The sequence below is a fragment of the Elephas maximus genome, chromosome 10 (genome assembly GCF_024166365.1).
Source record: "Elephas maximus indicus isolate mEleMax1 chromosome 10, mEleMax1 primary haplotype, whole genome shotgun sequence".
Lineage (NCBI taxonomy): Eukaryota > Metazoa > Chordata > Mammalia > Proboscidea > Elephantidae > Elephas > Elephas maximus.
Window position 1 is genome coordinate 109,893,779 of NC_064828.1, and position 19,158 is coordinate 109,912,936.

The 19,158-nt window shown below is 47.0% G+C and overlaps 2 protein-coding genes across 2 annotated transcripts in view; one reads left to right on the forward strand and one right to left on the reverse strand.

The window, feature by feature from the left end:
- The window catches only part of LOC126083717 (uncharacterized), a 55,776-nt gene that overhangs the window by 21,039 nt on the left and 15,579 nt on the right, over nucleotides 1-19,158 (reverse strand). The gene's annotated exons all lie outside the window — the stretch shown is intronic.
- On the forward strand, nucleotides 11,599-14,163 carry BDKRB1 (bradykinin receptor B1). Its single transcript, XM_049897611.1, has one exon. The coding sequence runs from the start codon at nucleotides 11,674-11,676 to the stop codon at nucleotides 12,736-12,738; it is 1,065 nt and encodes a 354-aa protein (XP_049753568.1). The 5' UTR covers nucleotides 11,599-11,673; the 3' UTR covers nucleotides 12,739-14,163.

The window sequence follows — 19,158 nt, forward strand, 5'->3', positions numbered from 1 at the left end:
CAAAATATGAACCTAGAAAAATTGGAATTCATCAAAAATGAAATAGAACACATAAAGATCAATACTGTAGGCATTAGTGAGCGTAAATGGACTGGTGTTAGCCATTTTGAATCAGATAGTCATATGGTCTACCGTCATGGATTGAATTTTGTCCCCCAAAAATATGTGTATCAATTTGACTAGGCCAAGATTCCCAGTATTGTGTGATTGTCCACCATTTTGTCATCAGATGTGCTTTTCCTATGTGTTGTAAATCCTACCTGTATGATGTTAATGAGGTGGGATAGGCGGCAGTTATGTTAATGAGGGAGGACTCAGTCTATCAGACTGAATTTTGTCTTGAGCCAATCTCTTCTGAGATATAAAAGAGAAGAGCGAGCAGAGAGATAGGGGGACCTCACACATCAAGAAATCAGTGCCAGGAGCAGAGCACGTCCTTTGGACCCGAGGTCCCTGTGCTTAGAAGCTCTTTGACCTGGTAAGATTGACGACAAGGACCTTCTCCAGAGCTGACAAAGAGAGAAAGCCTTCCCCTGGAGCTGGCCCCTGAATTCAGCCTTCTAGCCTCAAAAACTGTGAGAGAATAAATTTCTGTTTGTTAAAGCCATCCACTTGTGGTATTTCTGTTATAGCAGCACTAGATGATTAAGACATCTACTATGCTGAGAAAGACAAACTGAAGTAGAATGGTGTCACATTCATCGTCAAAAAGAACTTTTCTGGTCTATTCTGAAGTACAACACTGTCATCGACAGAAAAATACCCATACACCTCCAAAGATCAGTTAATATGAATGTTATTCAAATTTATGCACCAATCACTAATGCCAAAGATGATGAAATTGAAGATTTTTACCAACTTCTGAAGTCTGAAATTGATCAAACATGCAATCAAGATGCATTGATAATTACCGGTGATTGGAAAATGAAAGTTAGAAACAAAGAAGGCTTGGTAGTTGGAAAATGTGGCCTTGGTGATAGAAACAAAGCCAGAGATCACATGATAGAATTTTGCCAGACCAACAACTTCTTCATTGCAAATACTTTTTCCAACAACATAAACAGAGGCTATTCATGGGGACTTCACCAGATGGAAGACACAGGAATCAAATTGACCACATCTATGGAAAGAGACAATGGAAAAGCTCAGTATCATCAGTCAGAACAAGGCCAGGGGCAACTGCAGAACAGACCATCAATTGCTCATAAGCAAGTTCAACTTCAAGGTGAAGAAAATTAAAACAAATCCATGAGAACCAAAATATGACCTTGAGTGTATCCCGTCTGAATTTTAGAGACCATCTCAAGAATAGACTTGATACATTAAATGAACACTAATGACCGAAGACAACAAGTTGTGGGATGACATCAAGGACATCATACATGAAGAAAGCCAAAAGGTCATTAAAAAGACAGGAAAGAAAGAAAAGATAAAAATGGGTGTCAGAAGGGACTCTGAAAATTGTTCTTCAACGTCAAGTAGCTAAAGCGAATGGAAGAAATAATGAAGTAAAAGAACTGAAGAGAAGACTTCGAAGGGCGGCTCGAGAAGACAAAATGTTATAATGATACGTGCAAAGACCTGGAGTTAGAAAACCAAAAGAGAAGAACTGCTCAGCATTTCTCAAGCTGAAAGAACTGAAGAAAAAATTTAAGCCTTGAGTTGCAACTCTGAAAGATTTTAATGGACAAAATATTGAATGCTGAAGGAAGCATCAAAAGAAGATGGAAGGACTACAAGCGTCACTGTACCAAAAAGACTTGGTCAAAGTTCAACCATTTCAGGAGGTAGCATATGATCAAAATCCGATGGTATTGAAGGAAGAAGTCCAAGTTGTACTGAAGCATTGGTGAAAAGCAAGGCCCGAGGAATTGACGGAATACCAATTGAGATATTTCAACCAACAGATGCAACCCTGGAAGCGCTCACTTGTCTATGCCAAGGAATTTGAAAGACAGCTACCTGGCCAACTGACTGGAAGAGATCTATACTTGTGTGTATTTCAAAGAAAGGTGATCCAACTAAATGCGGAAATAATCAAACAATATCATTAATATTACACGCAAGTAAAATTTTGCTGAAGATAATTCAGAAAAGGTTGCAACAATACATCAACAGAGAACTGCCAGAAATTCAAGCCAGATTCAGAAGAGGGCATGGAATGAGGGATGTCATTGCTAATGTCAGATGGATCCTGGCTGAAAGCAGACAACACCAGAAAGATGTTTACCTGTGTTTTATTGACCATGCAAAGGCATTCAGCTGTGTGAATCATAACAAATTATGGTTAACATTGCAAAAAAGGGAATTCCAGAACACTTAATTGTGCTCATGAGGAACCTGCACATAGACCAAGAGGCAGTTGTTCGGACAGAACAAGGGGGTACTGTGTGGTTTAAAATCTTTGGCCGTTGGTGTTCAATGAGTCAAATCTATTCTTGAGATGGTCTCTAAATTCAGGTGGGATATACTCAAGGTCGTACTCTGGCTCTAGTGAACTTGTTCTAATTTTCTTCAGCTTCAACTTAAACTTATGAGCAACTGATGGTCTGTTCCACAGTCAGATCTTGGCCTTGTTCTGACTGATGATATTGAGCTTTTCCATCGTCTCTTTCTGCAGATGTAGTCAATCTGATTCCTGCGTATTCCATCCAGCAAGGTCCACGTGTATAGTCACTGTTTATGTTGACAGAAAAGGTATTTTCAATGAAGAAGCCGTTGCCGTCGTTAGGTGCCATCCAGTCAGGTCTGACTCATGGCGACCCTATGCACAACAGAACAAAACACTGCCTCGTCCTCCGATGTCCTCACAATTGTTGCTATGATTGAACCCGTTGTTGCAGCCATTGTGTCTATCCATCTCTTTACGTGTCTTCCTCTTGTTCACTGACCCTCTACTTTACCAAGGATGATGTCCTTCTCAAGGGACTGATCCCTCCTGATAACATGTCCAAAGTACATGAGACATAGTCTCACCATCCTTGCTTCTAAGGAGCATTCTGGCTGTACTTCTTCCAAGACAGAAGCCTCATTACCCAGATGTAGTCGATTTGATTCCTGTGTTTTCCGTCTGGCAAGGTCCACGTGTATACTCACCGTTTATGTCGGTGAAAACATATTTGCAATGAAGAAGTCGTTGGTCTTGCAAAACTCTATCATGATCTCCAGCATCATTTCTATCACCAAGGCCATTCTTTCCAACTCCTGATCCTTCTTTGCTGCCAACTTTCACATTCCAAGCATGAGTAACTATCAGTGCACCCTGATAATTACACTAAGACCGGTTTTAATGAATTGCTTTGAGCACATGCTCACTGGTGAGACTGCCCATCAGCGTGCACTCATTCCCCTTCCTTCCCCCAGTGGTGGAAGAGGGATTGAGTGCTCTCTTAGGATCTCCTTAAGGTTAGAAACATTAGTTGACAATAGCATGTTTCCTAATGAAGATGAGGATATACCATTTTACGGGATTTTCTAGGTTGTTTCAAAAGGAGGGCACTGAGGCCCTGCCCAAGGTCACACACCATGTTTGCAGCCAGCCCAGGCCCGCAAAGCGCGTGAGCCACAGGCCTGGCGGAGCTAGGTTTAAATACCCCAGTCTCTGCAGTCTGGACCTGGGCTGCCCTGCTTGTCTCATCCTTTCCCAGACCCAAAGGGCAGACAAACCCAAGGGACTCTCATGCCAGGTCAAGAACAGGCCACAGGGCTCAGCTCCTCGCTTCCAGACAGCCCAGTCACCAAGTCCACCAAAGGCCAGGGTGTTTGTAGCTGACCCTGAAAGACCTCCAAAGACGGGGCTTCGTGCCTCACTGGACGCCTCTCCACTCTGAGTCACCCTTCATGGCCCACTCACTGGCCAGCAATGCACACTTGTTTCTTCTCTCCGGTTCTGGCCAAGACAGAGGACAACTTGTGTGGCCCTTCCTTGTACTAACACCACCACTGTCTTGTGCAACAGCAAAATGACAAAATCAGGACCGGCTAGCACTGGGTGCTTACTAAGGGCCAGCTACTTCAGCACATTATCTCACGTGATCTCCGAACTCTGCAGAGCAGCAGAGTACAGCCACACAGCCACAGAGCAACACACAAGCCTCTACTGACAAACAGGGGGTGGCTACGCATAAGGTGCATTGGCCAGGAATTGAACCCAAGTCTGCACGGAAGGCGAGAATTCTATCACTGACCCACCACTGCTTCTCTCAGTCCCCTCCCACCTCCTCCAGGTTTCAGGGCCCTGTTTTCTCTTCACAGATTGGGGTCTCCTCACCCTGCCCTCAGCCCGCAGGAGTCAGGCTCCCACTCCTCACAGACCCAGAGGCAGAGGGAAGCCCCCCTGTCCCCTTAACCAAGGCTGCTTCCTTCCTCCTGTCCCAGGTGATGACAGACGGAAAATCCATTTTCTTAAAACTTTCCATTCCCCTCTCAGGCTGGGGCCCCGTAGCCTTGGCAAGGCTGCCAGTCACTTCCCGAAGTCTGGCTTACTCAGCACTCAAGGATGGCACAGGGGTGGGGAGGGCGGTGGGGGCACAGCAGGGCCATCCGGACAGCCGCATCACACTCAGGCCAGGCTCTCCTTCACGCCCCATCTGTCCCCAGCACTAGGTGAGCCGAGATCAGACATGCCCTATCCTTCTCCTGACCAAGCCTGGACTCAAAGCTCCCTCAAGCAAATAAACACTAGTATACAAAGGCACACATCTCCCAAGATCCGGTCTTCTCAAAACAGTCCAGTCCACATTCCTATCGAAGTGGGGAAACGAGCAGCTTTCTGAGAAGCAGAGGTCCGCTAGCCAAATCCTTGACTTACAATACTAAGTAGTAAGGGCTGGGATTTGGTGCTTTTCTCCGGTTGTATTCGAGTTGATTCTGACTCGTGGCAACCCCATGTATATCAGAGTAGAACTGTACTCCATACGGTTTTCAATGGCTTTTCGGAAGCACATCACCATGCTTTTCTTCCAAGGTGCCTCTGGGTGAACTTGAACCTCCAACCTTTCAACTACCAGCTGGGTGTGATAACAGTTTACACCACCCAGAGGCTCCTCTCTGGTTAAAAAAAATAATAATAATTAGTTTTTTTGGTTAAAGAGTGCCCCAAATAACAGGTAACATTTGTTGATCATCTGTGTGACCAAAAAGCCCCACTGAGAGATAGCTCCTGGTCCAAGAAGACTTTCTCCAAAGACAAGATTCACACCTGCTACTGACCCTTTGAATGGTAATTTCTTTTCCTGCTTCAACTTTTTTTTTTTTTTTTTTTTGGAGCTTATTCAACTTTTCCCCCCTCATCTTTTTTTTTTTTAACTGTGCTTTAGTTTACAGCTCAAGTTAATTTCTTATTCAAAAACTTATACACATATTGTTTTGTGGCATTAGTTCCTGTCATGGATTGAACTGTATCCCCCCAAAAATATGTGTCAACTTGGTTAGGCATGATCCCCAGTATTGTGTGGTTGTCCTCCATTTTGTGATTTTCCTATGTGTTGTAAATCATAACCTCTGTCTGTGGTTAAAGAGGATTGTGGTGGGATTTAATAGCCTTGCTCAGGCCACATCCCTGATCCAATGTAAACGGAGTTTCCCTGGGGTGTGGCCAGCCCCAACTTTTATCTCACGAGAGATAAAAAGGAAAAGGAAGCCAAGCAGAGAGTGGGGACCTCATACCACCAAGAAAGCAGTGCTGGGTGCAGAGCAAGTCCTTTGGATCTGGGGTTCCTGTGCAGAGAAACTCCCAGACCAAGGGAAGACTGATGACAAGGACCTTCCTCCAGAGCTGACAGAGAAGCCTTCCCCCTCGAAGCTGACACCCTGAACTTGGGCTTGTAGCCTACCAGACTGTGAGAGAATAAATTTCTCTTTGTTAAAGCCATCTGCTTGTGGTATTTCTATTATAGCAGCACTAGATGGCTAAGACAGTTGCAATCCCCACAATGTGACAGCACACTCTCCCTTTCCACCCCCAGTTCTCTCCCCTCCTGCCTTCTCATCTTGCTTTAGGACAGGAGTTGTCCGTTTGGTCTCACATATTTTGACTGAATTAAGAAGCACATTCCTCTTGTGCGTTACCGTTTGTTTTATAGGCCTGTCTAATCTTTGTCTGAAAAGTGGGCTTTGAGGGGGTGGTTTCAATTCTGGGTTAGCAGAGTGTCTGGGGGCCATATTAAGGAGAAATTGCTGGAAAATTTGAAAGTGCAATTTGTCTCCACTGAGGTGTCAGTAACAGAAAAGTAGGGTGCAGACAGGCGCTAGATTCAGAAAGCAAGAGCCATCTTCTGTTCCAGCCATGTGGTCAAAATGACCTCAGGTGATGCAAATGGAACACAAAGTAGGCAAGGCCAGGGTGTGAGTGAGGGCCAGGGCCTGTGAACTGGGAAGTCACTTCCCCAAATGCCAGAAGTCAAGCCCTGGAGCAGATGCGTCTCCTGACTTAGGGAGGCAGCTGAAAGCATCTTCATTTTTAGAATGAAGATAGCAGGTAAGTGGTGTTAAAGGAGCTTGTAGTCTGGGTCTCAAAGAAAGCCAGAAATGTCTTATTGTCTGTTATGGACTGAATTGTGTCCCCAAAAAATGTGTTGAATTCCTGGCCGTTGTACCTGTGGATGTGATCCTGTTTGGAATAGAGTTTTTCTTTTGTTATGGTAATGAGGCCATGCCAGCGTTGGTGGGTCCTAAACCCAATCACTTCTGAGTTATAGAAAAAACAGACTAGACACAGAGACACGCATGGAGAGAAGACAGACGTCATGTGAACATCATCTACAAGCCAGGGAACCAAAGAACACCCAGGGATCTGTAAGGCCAAGACCCTGATTTGAACTTTCAGCCTCCTGAACTGTGAGACAATATATTTCTGTTCTTTAAACCACCTCCCGTTACGGAATCTCTTGTTACAGCAGCACCAGGAAGGTAAGACACTGCCTGAAATATGAGATCTTAAGTAGTTCAACTAGATACTTGCAGCCCTGTATCAAAAAGGATTTCAGAACTGCCAGGGAAGGTTAAGAACGAGTATATCTGATCTTACTCAACTGTGGAATTGAGTCAAGCTATTCCTAACTCACTGTTTATATAATGGGATCCACACTGATGATTTCTTGGCCATGTATCTATCCTCCATGATCAAAATTCAAAAAAGAACATTCAAGTCAGCACCCAGGGAAGCTTCTGCCAAGCCTCAGCCATCAGGAGCCAACTGTGAGCAGCGAAAAGTCATCATTTGATGTATGCTGAGACACGGTGAGGGCTGTGGGGACTCAGTGGGACCAAAAGGTGCTGTTAGTGCACCTGTGCCAATGTTCAAGTCTTGGACTGAGTTGCAGACCTTCCCGGATGTCATCACCAGGATAAAGAGGGAGACTGGAGCTGACTAACCTCTCACCACCCCCAAAGCGTGAAACAGTTTTCCTTTCAAAACTGCAGCCTGCTTCTGCCGCCTTGAAACAACTCATTTTTGCTGCAATCCTTCCAGTGACATCACCGGTGTGGAGGTTATGTAACTTCAGGCTGCCACCACCACCCCAGCGGGCTCCCAGAACCGAAAACCCCTCCAACGGCAGCTCCGGCCACCAGAAAATCCAGCTGAAGTTGCAAGCTGTTTCATGTTCCGAGTAAGTGAACAACCGTCTTTTTCTCTTATGAGAAGACAAGGTAAGAGGAGATTGGTGGCTCTTAAAAAAGAAAGACCAGAAAGCTTCTTTTTACGCTTATAGGTATTGGCAGAATTTGCTGTTTTTCTCTGCAAGTGTATTTTTTATTATTATTATTTTATTGCGCTTTAGGTGAAAGTTTACAGCACAAATTAACATCTCCTTCAAAAACATATACACAAATCGTTTTGAGACATTGGTTACAATCCCCACACTCTTCCCCTTTCCACCCTGGGTACCCCAGGTCCACTCGTCCAGTTTTCCTGTCCCTTCCTGCCTTCTGGTCTTTGCTTTTGGGCAGGTGTTGCCCGTTTGGTCCCGTATACCTGATTGAACCGAGGAGCCCACTCCTCACCTGTGTTTTGTTTGTGTTATAGGCCCGTCCACGGCTGAAAGGCGAACTTCAGGAGTGGCTTCCGTTTTGAGTTAGCAGCGTGTCCCGGGGCTGTAGTCTTGGGGGTTCCTGCAGTCTCTGCCAGACCAGTAAATTTGGTCTTTTTTGTGAATTTGAATTTTGTTCTACGTTTTTCTCCTGCTCTGCCCAGACCCTCTATGTAATCCCTGTCAGAATGGTCTGCAAATATAGGGTTTATTGGAAATAATTCCAATTTAATTTAAGAGACTTTGCTTGCTTCAGTTGAGTTTTCATTGTTTTTCCAGAAGAGAAGGAGGAGGGATAGCGTTAGGAACAGCCTGTGAAGGCTCCAGAGCTCTTTCTAGCAAGGTTGTCTGAACATGTCAGGGCTGAATACGGCCACCAGAGCCTTGCTTGGATGGTGATCGGTTACAATCCAGGTGTTATACAAATCAAAGCGGTCTCCAAGGGCTGCTGACACGATTTCATCGGGTCAATACCTGGTCATGTTATTTGTGGCTTGAAAATAGCATCTCCCGCTACCATGTTGACATTCTTTAACATCTGCTTCTATATTTCAAATACCTTTATCATCACCCCACGGAGGAAACTGGAGCTAATTTGAAGAAGGCTAATTTGTTGAAGAAAGTCATGCTCTCCCCTGGATATTATTGTTGTGTGCTGTCGAATCGATTCCAACTCGTAGTGGCCCTATAGGACAGAGCAGAACTCCCCCATGGGGTTTCCAAGGAGCAGCTGGTTACGGTTAGCAGTCTAAGCTCTTACCCACTTTGCCACCAGGGCTCTACTGAATAGCACATGCCAATGTCAAAATGTGCAGAATTCAGAAAATATCAGATAGAAATTACAGAACCTTCATCTCTAGTAGGCTCGCACCTAAGTAGCCCTGGTGGCTAAAAAGTGGTTAAAACACTTGGCTGCTAACCAAAATGTCAGTGGTTTGATCCCCCCAGCGGCTCAGCGGGAGAAAGATCTGGCAGTCTATGGGTCAGAATCTACTCGATGACAATGGGTTTGGTTTTTGTTTTCGGTATTGAGCACCTACTATGTGTCAGGCAAATGTCAGAGTGAAGATAAGAGCTGGAGAAGGAAACTTTCTCCTCTCTGGTCGACTTTATAAACACGAGCAACAGCTGGTGAAGATAATTCTTTTAAAAATAAACCCGGCGGGTGCAGGCGCGTGCTGTGGCTGCCGGGTCCTATGGGATGGGGGGCAGTGTCTGCTGACCCAATAAGGTTCGAACTGAAGTCAGAGGTCTCTGCCGGTGGCATAGGTGACGGTCTCTGGTTTCCTGGGCAGCATGTAACCTCATCTCCTGTATTAGTTTCCCGTTGCTGTTATAACAACCACAAACTAAGTGGCTTAAGGAGCCCTGCTGGTGCAGTAGTTAAGCGTTAGGCTGCTGCTAACAAAAAGGTCCACAGTTTGAATCCACCAGCTGCTCCTTGGGAACCCTATGAGGCAGTTCTACTCTGTCCTATAGGGTCACTATGAGTCGGAATCAACTCAACGGCAATGAGTTTAAGTGACTTAAAACAACCCAAATTTATTGTCTTACAGCTCTGGAGATGAGAAGTGCAAAATCGCCTGTGAGTAGGTTAACATCAAGATTGGCAGGGCTACATTCTTCTAAAGGCTCTAGGGCAGAATCCACTCCCGTGCCTTCTCCAGCTTCTAGAGGCCGCCCACATTCCTTGATTTGTGACCCCTGCTCCATCTTCCAAGTCAGCAGTGAATCATCTTCAAATCCCTCTCTGACACTGCGCTTTCTGCTTCCTTCTTTCACCCTTGAGGTTACATTGGTCCCATCTGTATGGTGCAGGATAACCTCACCATTCAAGATCTTTAACTTAATCACATCTGCAAAGTCCCTTTTGCTCTATAAAGTAACACACTCACTGGTTCCAGGATTAGGATGTGGGCATCTTTAGGACCATTATTCTGCCAATCACAGCTCACTTCATCCCCATTTCTTGGGGCACAGCTGTCCTTTGGCATGGCAGGTGCCTGAGCCTCCCAGCAGCTCCTACCTCTCGACTAACTGTGTGACCTCTCATGAGGACACAGGAACCAGAGCCCCCTCCACCACCCCCACAAGAGCCATCCTCACCTGCCCAGACACCCACACTTCAGCAAACCCCCATGATCAGACATCATTAGGGGAGACATGGACATCCACCAGTATGTTCAAGGACACCTCCACATTTCAAGGGACATCTGCCTACAGAAAGAAAGTGAGGGAAGCAAGGCATTCCACACCTGTGGGATCTCTTGAATTCTCCAAAAGGAATGCCCTTCTCTCTTTTCTCGTTCCTTCTTAAGCCTCCCCGTAGCAAAGGCTCCAAGGCTGGAGGCAGATGGGAATCGCACTGCCAGGAACTGGACTCTCTTGAAACTCAACCTTCTGGAATTTAGTGCCTTAGTTTCCTAATATGGCAGGTGCCAGGTAATCCCTGAACTGTTCCACTGCTCTAGAAGAGTAGAAAAGCCATTTCCATGGGTACTCTGGGCATTGGTGGTTCAGTGGTAGAATTCTCGCCTCCCATTCAGGAGACCATGGTTCGATTCTTGACCAACACAGCTCATGTGCAGCCGCCACCCATCTGTCAATGGCAACTTGTGTGTTGCTGTGATGCTGAATAGGTTTTAGTTGAGATTCCAGACTAGGAAGAAAGGCTTGGCAACCTATTTCTGAAAATCAGCCAATGAAAAATCCTATGGGTCACAGTGGTCCAATCTGCAACCTATCACGGGAATGGTGCAGGACAGGGCAACATTTCATTCTGTTGTGCATGGGGTTACCATGTGTGATTCGCACTGGGTCATCAACCACTGTTGCATATCTGTCTCCCATTCAGACTGTGAGCACCATGAGGACAGGGGCTGGTTTGTCTGGTTCACCATGTAGCTCGGGCACCTGGCAAAGCGCTGGCACAAAGAAGGTGCTCATTAAAATATTTGTTAAGCTGTTAATAAGACTAATTGCAGCTTTCCACTGGGCACTTCCTCTATGCCAGGCATTATACTAAGCACTCATAGATAATATCGCCAGGGCTCACTGCAATCCTATAAAAAAGGAGAGTAAACATCAATGAGACTAAGTAGGGCACAGCGAGTGGCTGTGCTAGGATCTGAACTCGTGTTTCAAAGCTTTGGTTCTTTCCTTTATACCAAGGGTCGGCAAAGTTTTTCTGTAAAGCATCACATAGTAAGGATTTTCAGCTTGGCTGGCCAGACGATCTGTCGCAACTACTCAACTCTGCGGTTGTAGCACAAAACAGCCATGAACCAGTTACCAGCCAGTCAATTCTGACTCATGGCAACCTTACGTGTGTCAGAGTACAACTGTGCTCCATAGGGTTTTCAGTGGCTGACTTTTCAGAAGTAGATCACTGGGTCTTTGCTCTAAGGCACCCCTGGGTAGACTCCAGCCTCCAATCTTTTGGTTAGCAGCAGAGCATATTAATCATTTTTACCACCCAGGAACATCAAAAGAAGCCATAGACAACACATTAAACAAATGGGCACAGCTGTGTTTCAATAAAACTTTATTTACAAAAGCAGGCAGTGGACTGGATTTGGCCCATGAGCCATAGTTTGTCGGCTCCTGATTTATACTGTGTGCTGTTCATTTCAGGTCACTGTGGATGGCATCCCGGGCCCTTCTGGAGTTCCAGTCCCCCAACCAGAGTCAGGTCTTCCCTCCAAACATAACATCTTGTGAAAATGCACAGGGAGCCTGGGACCTGCTGCACAGGGTGCTGCCAGCACTCATCATCACCATCTGCTTCTTCGGCCTTTTGGGAAACTTCTTTGTCCTGTCCGTCTTTCTCCTGCCTCGGTGGCGTCTCAATGTGGCAGAAATCTACCTGGCCAACCTGGCGGCTTCTGACCTGGTGTTTGTCCTGGGCTTGCCCTTCTGGGCAGAGAACATCTGGAACCAGTTCAACTGGCCTTTCGGGGTCGTTCTTTGCCGCGTGGTCAACGGGGTCATCAAGGCCAACTTGTTCATCAGCATCTTCTTGATGGTGGCCATCAGCCAGGACCGCTATCGCATCCTGGTGTACCCCATGGCCAGCTGGAGGCAGAGGCGGCGACTACAGGCCCAGGCTACCTGTGCCCTCATCTGGGCCGTGGGGGGCCTCTTGAGCATCCCCACATTCTTGCTGCGAACTGTTGACGATGTCCCCAGCCTGAACATCTCAGCCTGCGTGCTACAGTTCCCCCATGAGGCCTGGGCCTGGCACATTGCGAGGATGGTGGAGTTGAACGTGCTGGGTTTCCTCCTGCCACTGGCTGCCATTGTCTTCTACAACTACCACATCCTGGCCTCCCTGCGCAGGCAGGCAGAGGTCCGTAGGACGCTGTGTGGGGGGCCCACGGACGGCAAGACCACAGCGTTGATCTTCACGCTTGTCATCACCTTTGTGGTGTGCTGGGCCCCTTACCACTTCTTTGCCTTCCTGGACTTCCTGCTCCGGATGCAGGCTCTCCATGGCTGCTTCTGGGAGGAGTTCTCGGACCTGGGCCTGCAGTTTGCCAACTTCTTCGCTTTCATCAACAGTTGTCTGAATCCGGTGATTTATGTCTTCATGGGTCAGCTTTTCAGGACCAAGGTCTGGGAGCTTTATAAGCAGTGTACTCTGAGAAGTACAGCTCCCATGTCCTCGTCCCATAGGAAAGAGATCCTCCAACTTTTCTGGAGGAATTAAAATAAAAGTGAGTCAAGAAGCTCAATGTCCTTATACGTTATTTCTACACAACAAATAGTACTGTGGTCAGCTGAACAATGACCCCCAAGAGACCCACATCCTGCATACTGTGAATACTACCTTTAAGGGTCAAGGGGACTTTGCAGATGTGGTGAAATTAAGGACCCTGAGATGAGGAGATTATTCTGAATTACTTGGGTAATCACAGAAGGAGATTTGAAAACAGAAATAGGAGATGTCCCCAGAAACCCTTTTAACTAAGTATTTAAGTCACTCCTGAGGCTCACTCTTCAGCCAAAGATTAGACACGCCCAGAAAACAAACAGTAGCTCAACCATGTATACAAGACAAAATGGGCACACCAGCCCAAGGGCAAGGACGAGAAGGTAGGAAGGGACAGGAAAGCCAGACGAATGCAAATGGGGAACTCGAGCTTGAGAAGGAGAGGGTGTTGACACGTCATGGAGTTGGCAACCAATGTCACAAAACAATATGTATATCAATTGTTTAATGAGAAACTAATTTTCTCTGTAAACCTTCATCTAAAGCACGATTAACAAAAAAAAAAAAAAAGGAAATAGGAGATGTGGTGATTGAAAAGAGAGGTCAGAGGGGTGTGAGGAAGGGATCATGAACTAAGGAATGTAAGCCGCTCCAGAAGCTGGAAAAGGAAATGGGTTCTCTGGTAGAGCCTCCAGAGGAACACAGCCCTGCTAACACCTTGACTTTAACCCATTGACACTAATTTTGGACTTCTGGTCTCCAGAACTGTAAGAGAATAAATCTGTGTTGTTTGAAGCCAAGTTTGTGGTAATTTGTTACAGAGGCAATAGGAATACAAATATCCAGCAAGGGTCTATTATTACATTTCCGTTTATCCACTCAAAAAACGTCAGGCTAACTGCTGAGAATACAGAGAGGATATGCCTAGAGATCCTATCCACAAGGAATTTACATAACCAAACCAAACCCAGTTCCGTCGAGTCGATTCCGACTCATAGCAACCCTAAAGGACAGGGTAGAATTGCCCCATAGAGTTTCCAAGGAGCGCCTGAAGGATTTGAACTGCCAACCCTTTGGTTAGCAGCCATAGCACTTAACCACTACACCACCAGGGTTTCTCAGAACTTGCAATATATCTATATACCCCAAACCCTAACCGAAGCCATTGCTGTCAAGTTGATTCCAACTCATAGCAACCCTATAGAACAGAGCAGAACTGCCCCATAGGCTTTCCAAGGCTGTGATCTTTACAAAAGCAGACTGCCACATCTTTCTCTCACAGAGCGGCTATTGGGTTCAAACTACTAACCTATTGGTTAGCAGTCAAGCGCTTTAACCACTGCAATACCAGAGCCCTGATGGCACAGTAGTCAAGAGCTTGGCTGCTAACCAAAAGATCAGCAGTTTGAATCCACCAGCCACTCCTTGGAAACTCTATGGGGCAGTTTTACTCTGTCCTATAAGGTCACTGCGAGTCAGAATCAACTCGATGACAACAATTTTTCTTTTTTTGGTATATATGTGTATTTATATACGTGTGTGTGTGTATAATGTATTATATACGTATAATAAATATTTTATATACTTGTATATATAAGACACATTTATTATAATATATATAATTAAGATAAAAGTTTAATATAACATAATATAGAAAATGAGAAATAGCGTGAGCCCACTATATACAGATCAGTACCTTGAGCATCGGAGGGACAGGGGTTGGTTCATTCTAGGGTTATCAGAGAAGACTTTGTGAAGGTAGTGAACTCTGAGCTGAGTTTTAACAAAGGGTAAAATCTGGATATGTGGACATAGGAAGCGTCGTGGATTGAATTGTGTCCCCCAAAAATATCTGTCAACTTGGCTAGGTCTTGATTCCCTTGTATGATTGTATGACTGTCTACCATTTTATCTTCTGATGTGACTTTCCTGTATGTTGTAAATCCCATCACTATGATGCGATAAGATGGATTAGCGGCAGTTATATTGATGAGGTCTACAAGATTAGGTAGTGTCTGAAGCCAGTCTCTTTTGAGATATAAAAGAAAGAAGAGAGCAGACAGACATGGGGATCTCATACCACCCAGAAAGCAGTGCTGGGAGCAAAGCGCGTCCTTTGGACCAGAGGTTCCTGTGCTGAGATGCTCCCAGACCAAGGGAAAACCGGTTACAAGAACCTTCCTCCAGAGCTGACAAAGAAAGCCTTCCCCTAGAGCCAGCACCCTGAATTTGGACTGCTAGCCTACTGGACTGTGAGATAATAAACTTTTCTTTGTTAAAGCCATCCACTTGTGGTATTTCTGTTATAGCAGCACTAGATGACTAAGACAGGGAGGGAGGGCTGGTGGAGGCGTAACTAAACACCAAGGTAGAAGAATATGAGCTACTCATACAGGAACATTCATTGAACATTTACTGGGTCAGCACCTCCAGCTCCTGGAGATATAGTGGTGAGCGTGAAGGTGGCCCTGCCTTCAAGGAGCTCCCCACCTAATGGCACACAGATGATAATCAGGGGGTTGTGAATGGAATGTGAGGAAAGGGTGCTATGAAGGCACGGAGAAGAGGGGAGGGGACAGTTAGAGAGGGGCTCCCCAAGGAAGAAATGTACAAGCTGAATCTCAAAGAATGAATTCTCCAAGCAAAATAGGGGAAATGAGTGCTCCAGGCCGAAGAAACAAACTAGACCCAAAGACAAGTAGGTTTGTAGGTTAAAAGGAGAAGGTTGAGGAAAGGGGAAGCATGAGGCGAGTCATCTGCTAAGAAGAGGCAGGACATGGAGGGATTTGAGGTTTGAGGAGAATGAAGATGCTGGGAAGACCCACATCAGTCAATGGCAGGGAAAGCTTACAAGGGAAGCTTCCAGGGGTGTCCAGGTGGCTCTAAGGACCCAGCTGAAGCTGGGAACCATGAACCCTTTGGGTGAATTTATCCTAGCGATGCTTAGCAGGCCCAAAAAAGGCAGTCCCATTGCTCTGAAATTGGGGTGTTGCCAGAGGGAAGTGGATGGCCATCGTTCCACGGAGTTGGAGATATCAGTCAGACTGTGGGGACACAGGAAGTGGGAGAAGGAGAGTGACATTGACACAGTTAGAGAACAGGTGTAGTGGGAGCTCCTAGGTGAGAAAGCAAGAAAGATAGAGGTTGTAGCCAGAGCAGGAGGTTTTGAACCATCCTAGGAGATGGCAAGGACCAAGCGTGGCATGGTATTGGGTGGTTGGAGTGGAGTGGACCGGGGAGAAAGTCATGGAACTGAATGGACACATGGAGAATGGGCTCCCCCGGGTGCGGGGGCTCGCAGGCACATGGGGTGCTAGAATGACCTTGGGAGAAGAGAGTATGTGGGCCAGGTGCCAAGGTCAGTCTTCGTGGAATGGGGGAGGAGGGAAGTGACCAGACCCTGAGATACTTGGGAGAAGGGAATGAGCAGCCTGTACTTCGGGCCGGAAGGGCTGGTCCTCACGGAATGGCAGGAAAGACCCAACTCACTCCAGAAATGGAAACAGGACCAGTGTTTCTGGAGGCTGGTGATGTGCTCAGAGAGGATGGCAGCAGCTGGACCACCAGGACCTCAGAGGCCATCAGTGATGACCCACTGATCAGCGCTCCAGCCCTTTACCCTCTGTGGTTCCCTGGAGAGCAGAGTAGAGCTCACACGGCCTGGATTTGGGCCAAAAAGGAGGACCAGCTGGCACACATGTGTAATTTGGGCTACACGGTGCTTAAAAAGTGGTTTTGAACTGTTTACAAATATTTAAATTCCACGTGTTATTGTTAGGTACAGTCAAGTCAATTCCAACCAGGGACAGATTACCAATAAGCAAGGTACGCTTGGGCTTCCTTGTGCTTACTTACCATCTGCAGTGCAAAATTTCAGCTGTTTTTCACCTTTTTTTTCACCCATTTTGCCCTGTGAAATTGTACACTACACATTAGTAAGTAAACACAAGTAAGCCCGTGCATACCTTGCTCGCTGGTGAATTCGCTCCTGATTCCAACTCACAGCAACCCCATGTGACAGAGTAGAACTGCCCTACAGGGTCAACTAGGCTGTAATCTTCAAAGGAGCAGATTGCCAGGCCTTTCTCTCTCAGAGCCCCTGGGTGGGTTTGAACCACCAACCTTTCAGTTAGGAAAGGCACTTAACTATTGCAACACCAGGGCTCCTTTAAATTCCAGTAAGAACCCAGGTTTCCTGTTTCTCTTGAGCATTCCGAAGATCTAGCAACACCGTCTGTGTTCATTCGTTTAGCCCATATTTATCGAGGCTCTGTGCCAGGTGCTGTTGTAGGCTCTGAGAACACAGCAGTGAACACAACAGAGGTGCAGTCTGGTCTTCAGAGTTTACCCTCTGGTCTCCTCCCCACCCACGCGCCCCCATACACACAGGGTACCAATTCCTCAGCACTGAATAGCAGTGTCCCCGCTGGTAGGGCACACACCCACACCCCTGTGCACACACACCTCTGTGCACACACTCACCCCTGTACACACACTCACCCCTGTACACACCTGCAGGTCAGCTGTGGGCACTTGTTTTCGATCCCCTGGTCTAGCCCAGCTCCTTCACTTTACAACTGGGAAGAGAGGGCAGGTCATACTGCCCTGTTCAGGTAAACCCCAGAGGAAACCACAATACTTCACATGCAGCAATATGGCCAGGCCCACGGTCATCTCACTCCATGTAACTCTCCTGTGAGGCCTATTGCATGAAGCCTATTTTCCAGGTGAGGAAGAGGAGGCTGAGGAAGGCAGTACCTTACTCAAGCAGAGGCTGGGATCACCAGGTTGTCTGATACTCACACCAGCACAATTTCCCAGCCCCAAGCAGGAATTCACAGAGCAAAGGCCCTGTCGCCCACTGGCAGGACTTCAGGCAGGAATGCTGCTGTCGTTGCTGTTGGCTGCTTTCAAGTCAGCCCCCAACTCACGGCGACCCCACGCAGGATGGACAAAACGCTGCCCAGTCCTGCGCCATTCCCATGATCAATTGCAGATAGGATGATTGTAATCAGTCAGGTTTTCATTGGCCAGTTTTCAGAACTAGATCGTCAGGCCTTTCTTCCTAGTTTGTCATAGTCTGGAAGCTCCACTGAAACCTGTTCAGCGATGTAGCAACACGCAAGCCTCCACTGACAGGCGGTGGCTACACATAGGTGCACTGGCTAGGAATCGAACCTGGGTCTACTGCATGAAAGATGAGAATTTGACCACTGAGCTACCACTGCCCCTTCAGGTAGGAATACCAAAAAAGAAAAAAAAAAAAAAAACCCCGTTGCAATCAAGTGATTCCAACTCAGAGCGACCCTATAAGACAGAACAGAACTGCCCCATAGGGTTTCCAAGGAACGGTGGGTGGATTCGAACCGCCAACATTTTGAGTAGCAGCCAAGATCTTAACCACTGCACCACCAGGGCAGGAATAGAGGGCTAGATTTGCAGATGGGAACTGGAACTGGAAAGAGAAAATAATATCCAGTCTCCCCATTGCTCTGTGTGAATGGACCCAAACGCGCCCCTTTCCTTCTTTCTCCATCTGCGTTAAGCTGGTGGCTTAAAAACATCTTTTCTACAGGTTGCAAAAACCAACCCCATGTTTTAGAAGAATGTGCTGGCCTGAGAAATCAGACAGCATTGCTCGCCAGTCTGTGGTTCAACAGTAGATTGCAAATACGGTCTCTGAGAAGTCAGACATCCGATTTACGGACACAATGTGACATTTACCAAAGCACAAACCCACGCATTCGGATCTTCTATTGGAAAGACCAATGACTCACTTGCAGAGGGAGAAACCCCTGCTGGGGTTAAAATGGTCTGTGCCATGGGAGAAGTTAACAAGCTGGGACCCCCATGGATCTGGCTGAAGGGCTCACCTGGCATTTGTCACACCTGGGGCCAGGCCAGGCCTCACCTGGTAACACTAACACCTGGGGTGTAGGGGTGAGTTAGCAGATGGTCTTCCAGCTACCACAGTGAGAACCCCACGCAGGCTCCTTCCACCTCTCTGAGGAGGGCCAAATGGAGGCACTTCCGGCCACTTCCAGCTGTGGTCAGCCCTGGGCCTCAGTCATTGAGTCATGACCACACCGAGCCTCTTACTGCTCTGCTTGGTGGGAACAGAGTGGCAGCCGCCACCTCCAGCCCCTGCCCACACATCACAGGACTGAGCTACGAAGCCCACACCCCAGCTGGGAGGCTTCAAGTGTTGCAGCGGACATGGGCAGGTTCTTGATCTCTGGAGATGAGTCATGGCTTGATGAGAGCCAGGTGGGAGGTGGACCCCAGACACACTCCCCCTGCCACCCCCTAGCTCCCAACCATGCTCCCAGAGACCTTGGGGTCAGACGGGAGGCTGGGGACCAGGCTGGCTCGAGCCCTTGGTTCCCAGAGAGCTCCTCCCTGGCCTCTGCACACTTT

Bases quoted from the DNA above. Each gene is read 5' to 3' on its own strand.
- BDKRB1 (XM_049897611.1), top strand. From the start codon at position 11,674: ATGGCATCCCGGGCCCTTCTGGAGTTCCAGTCCCCCAACCAGAGTCAG.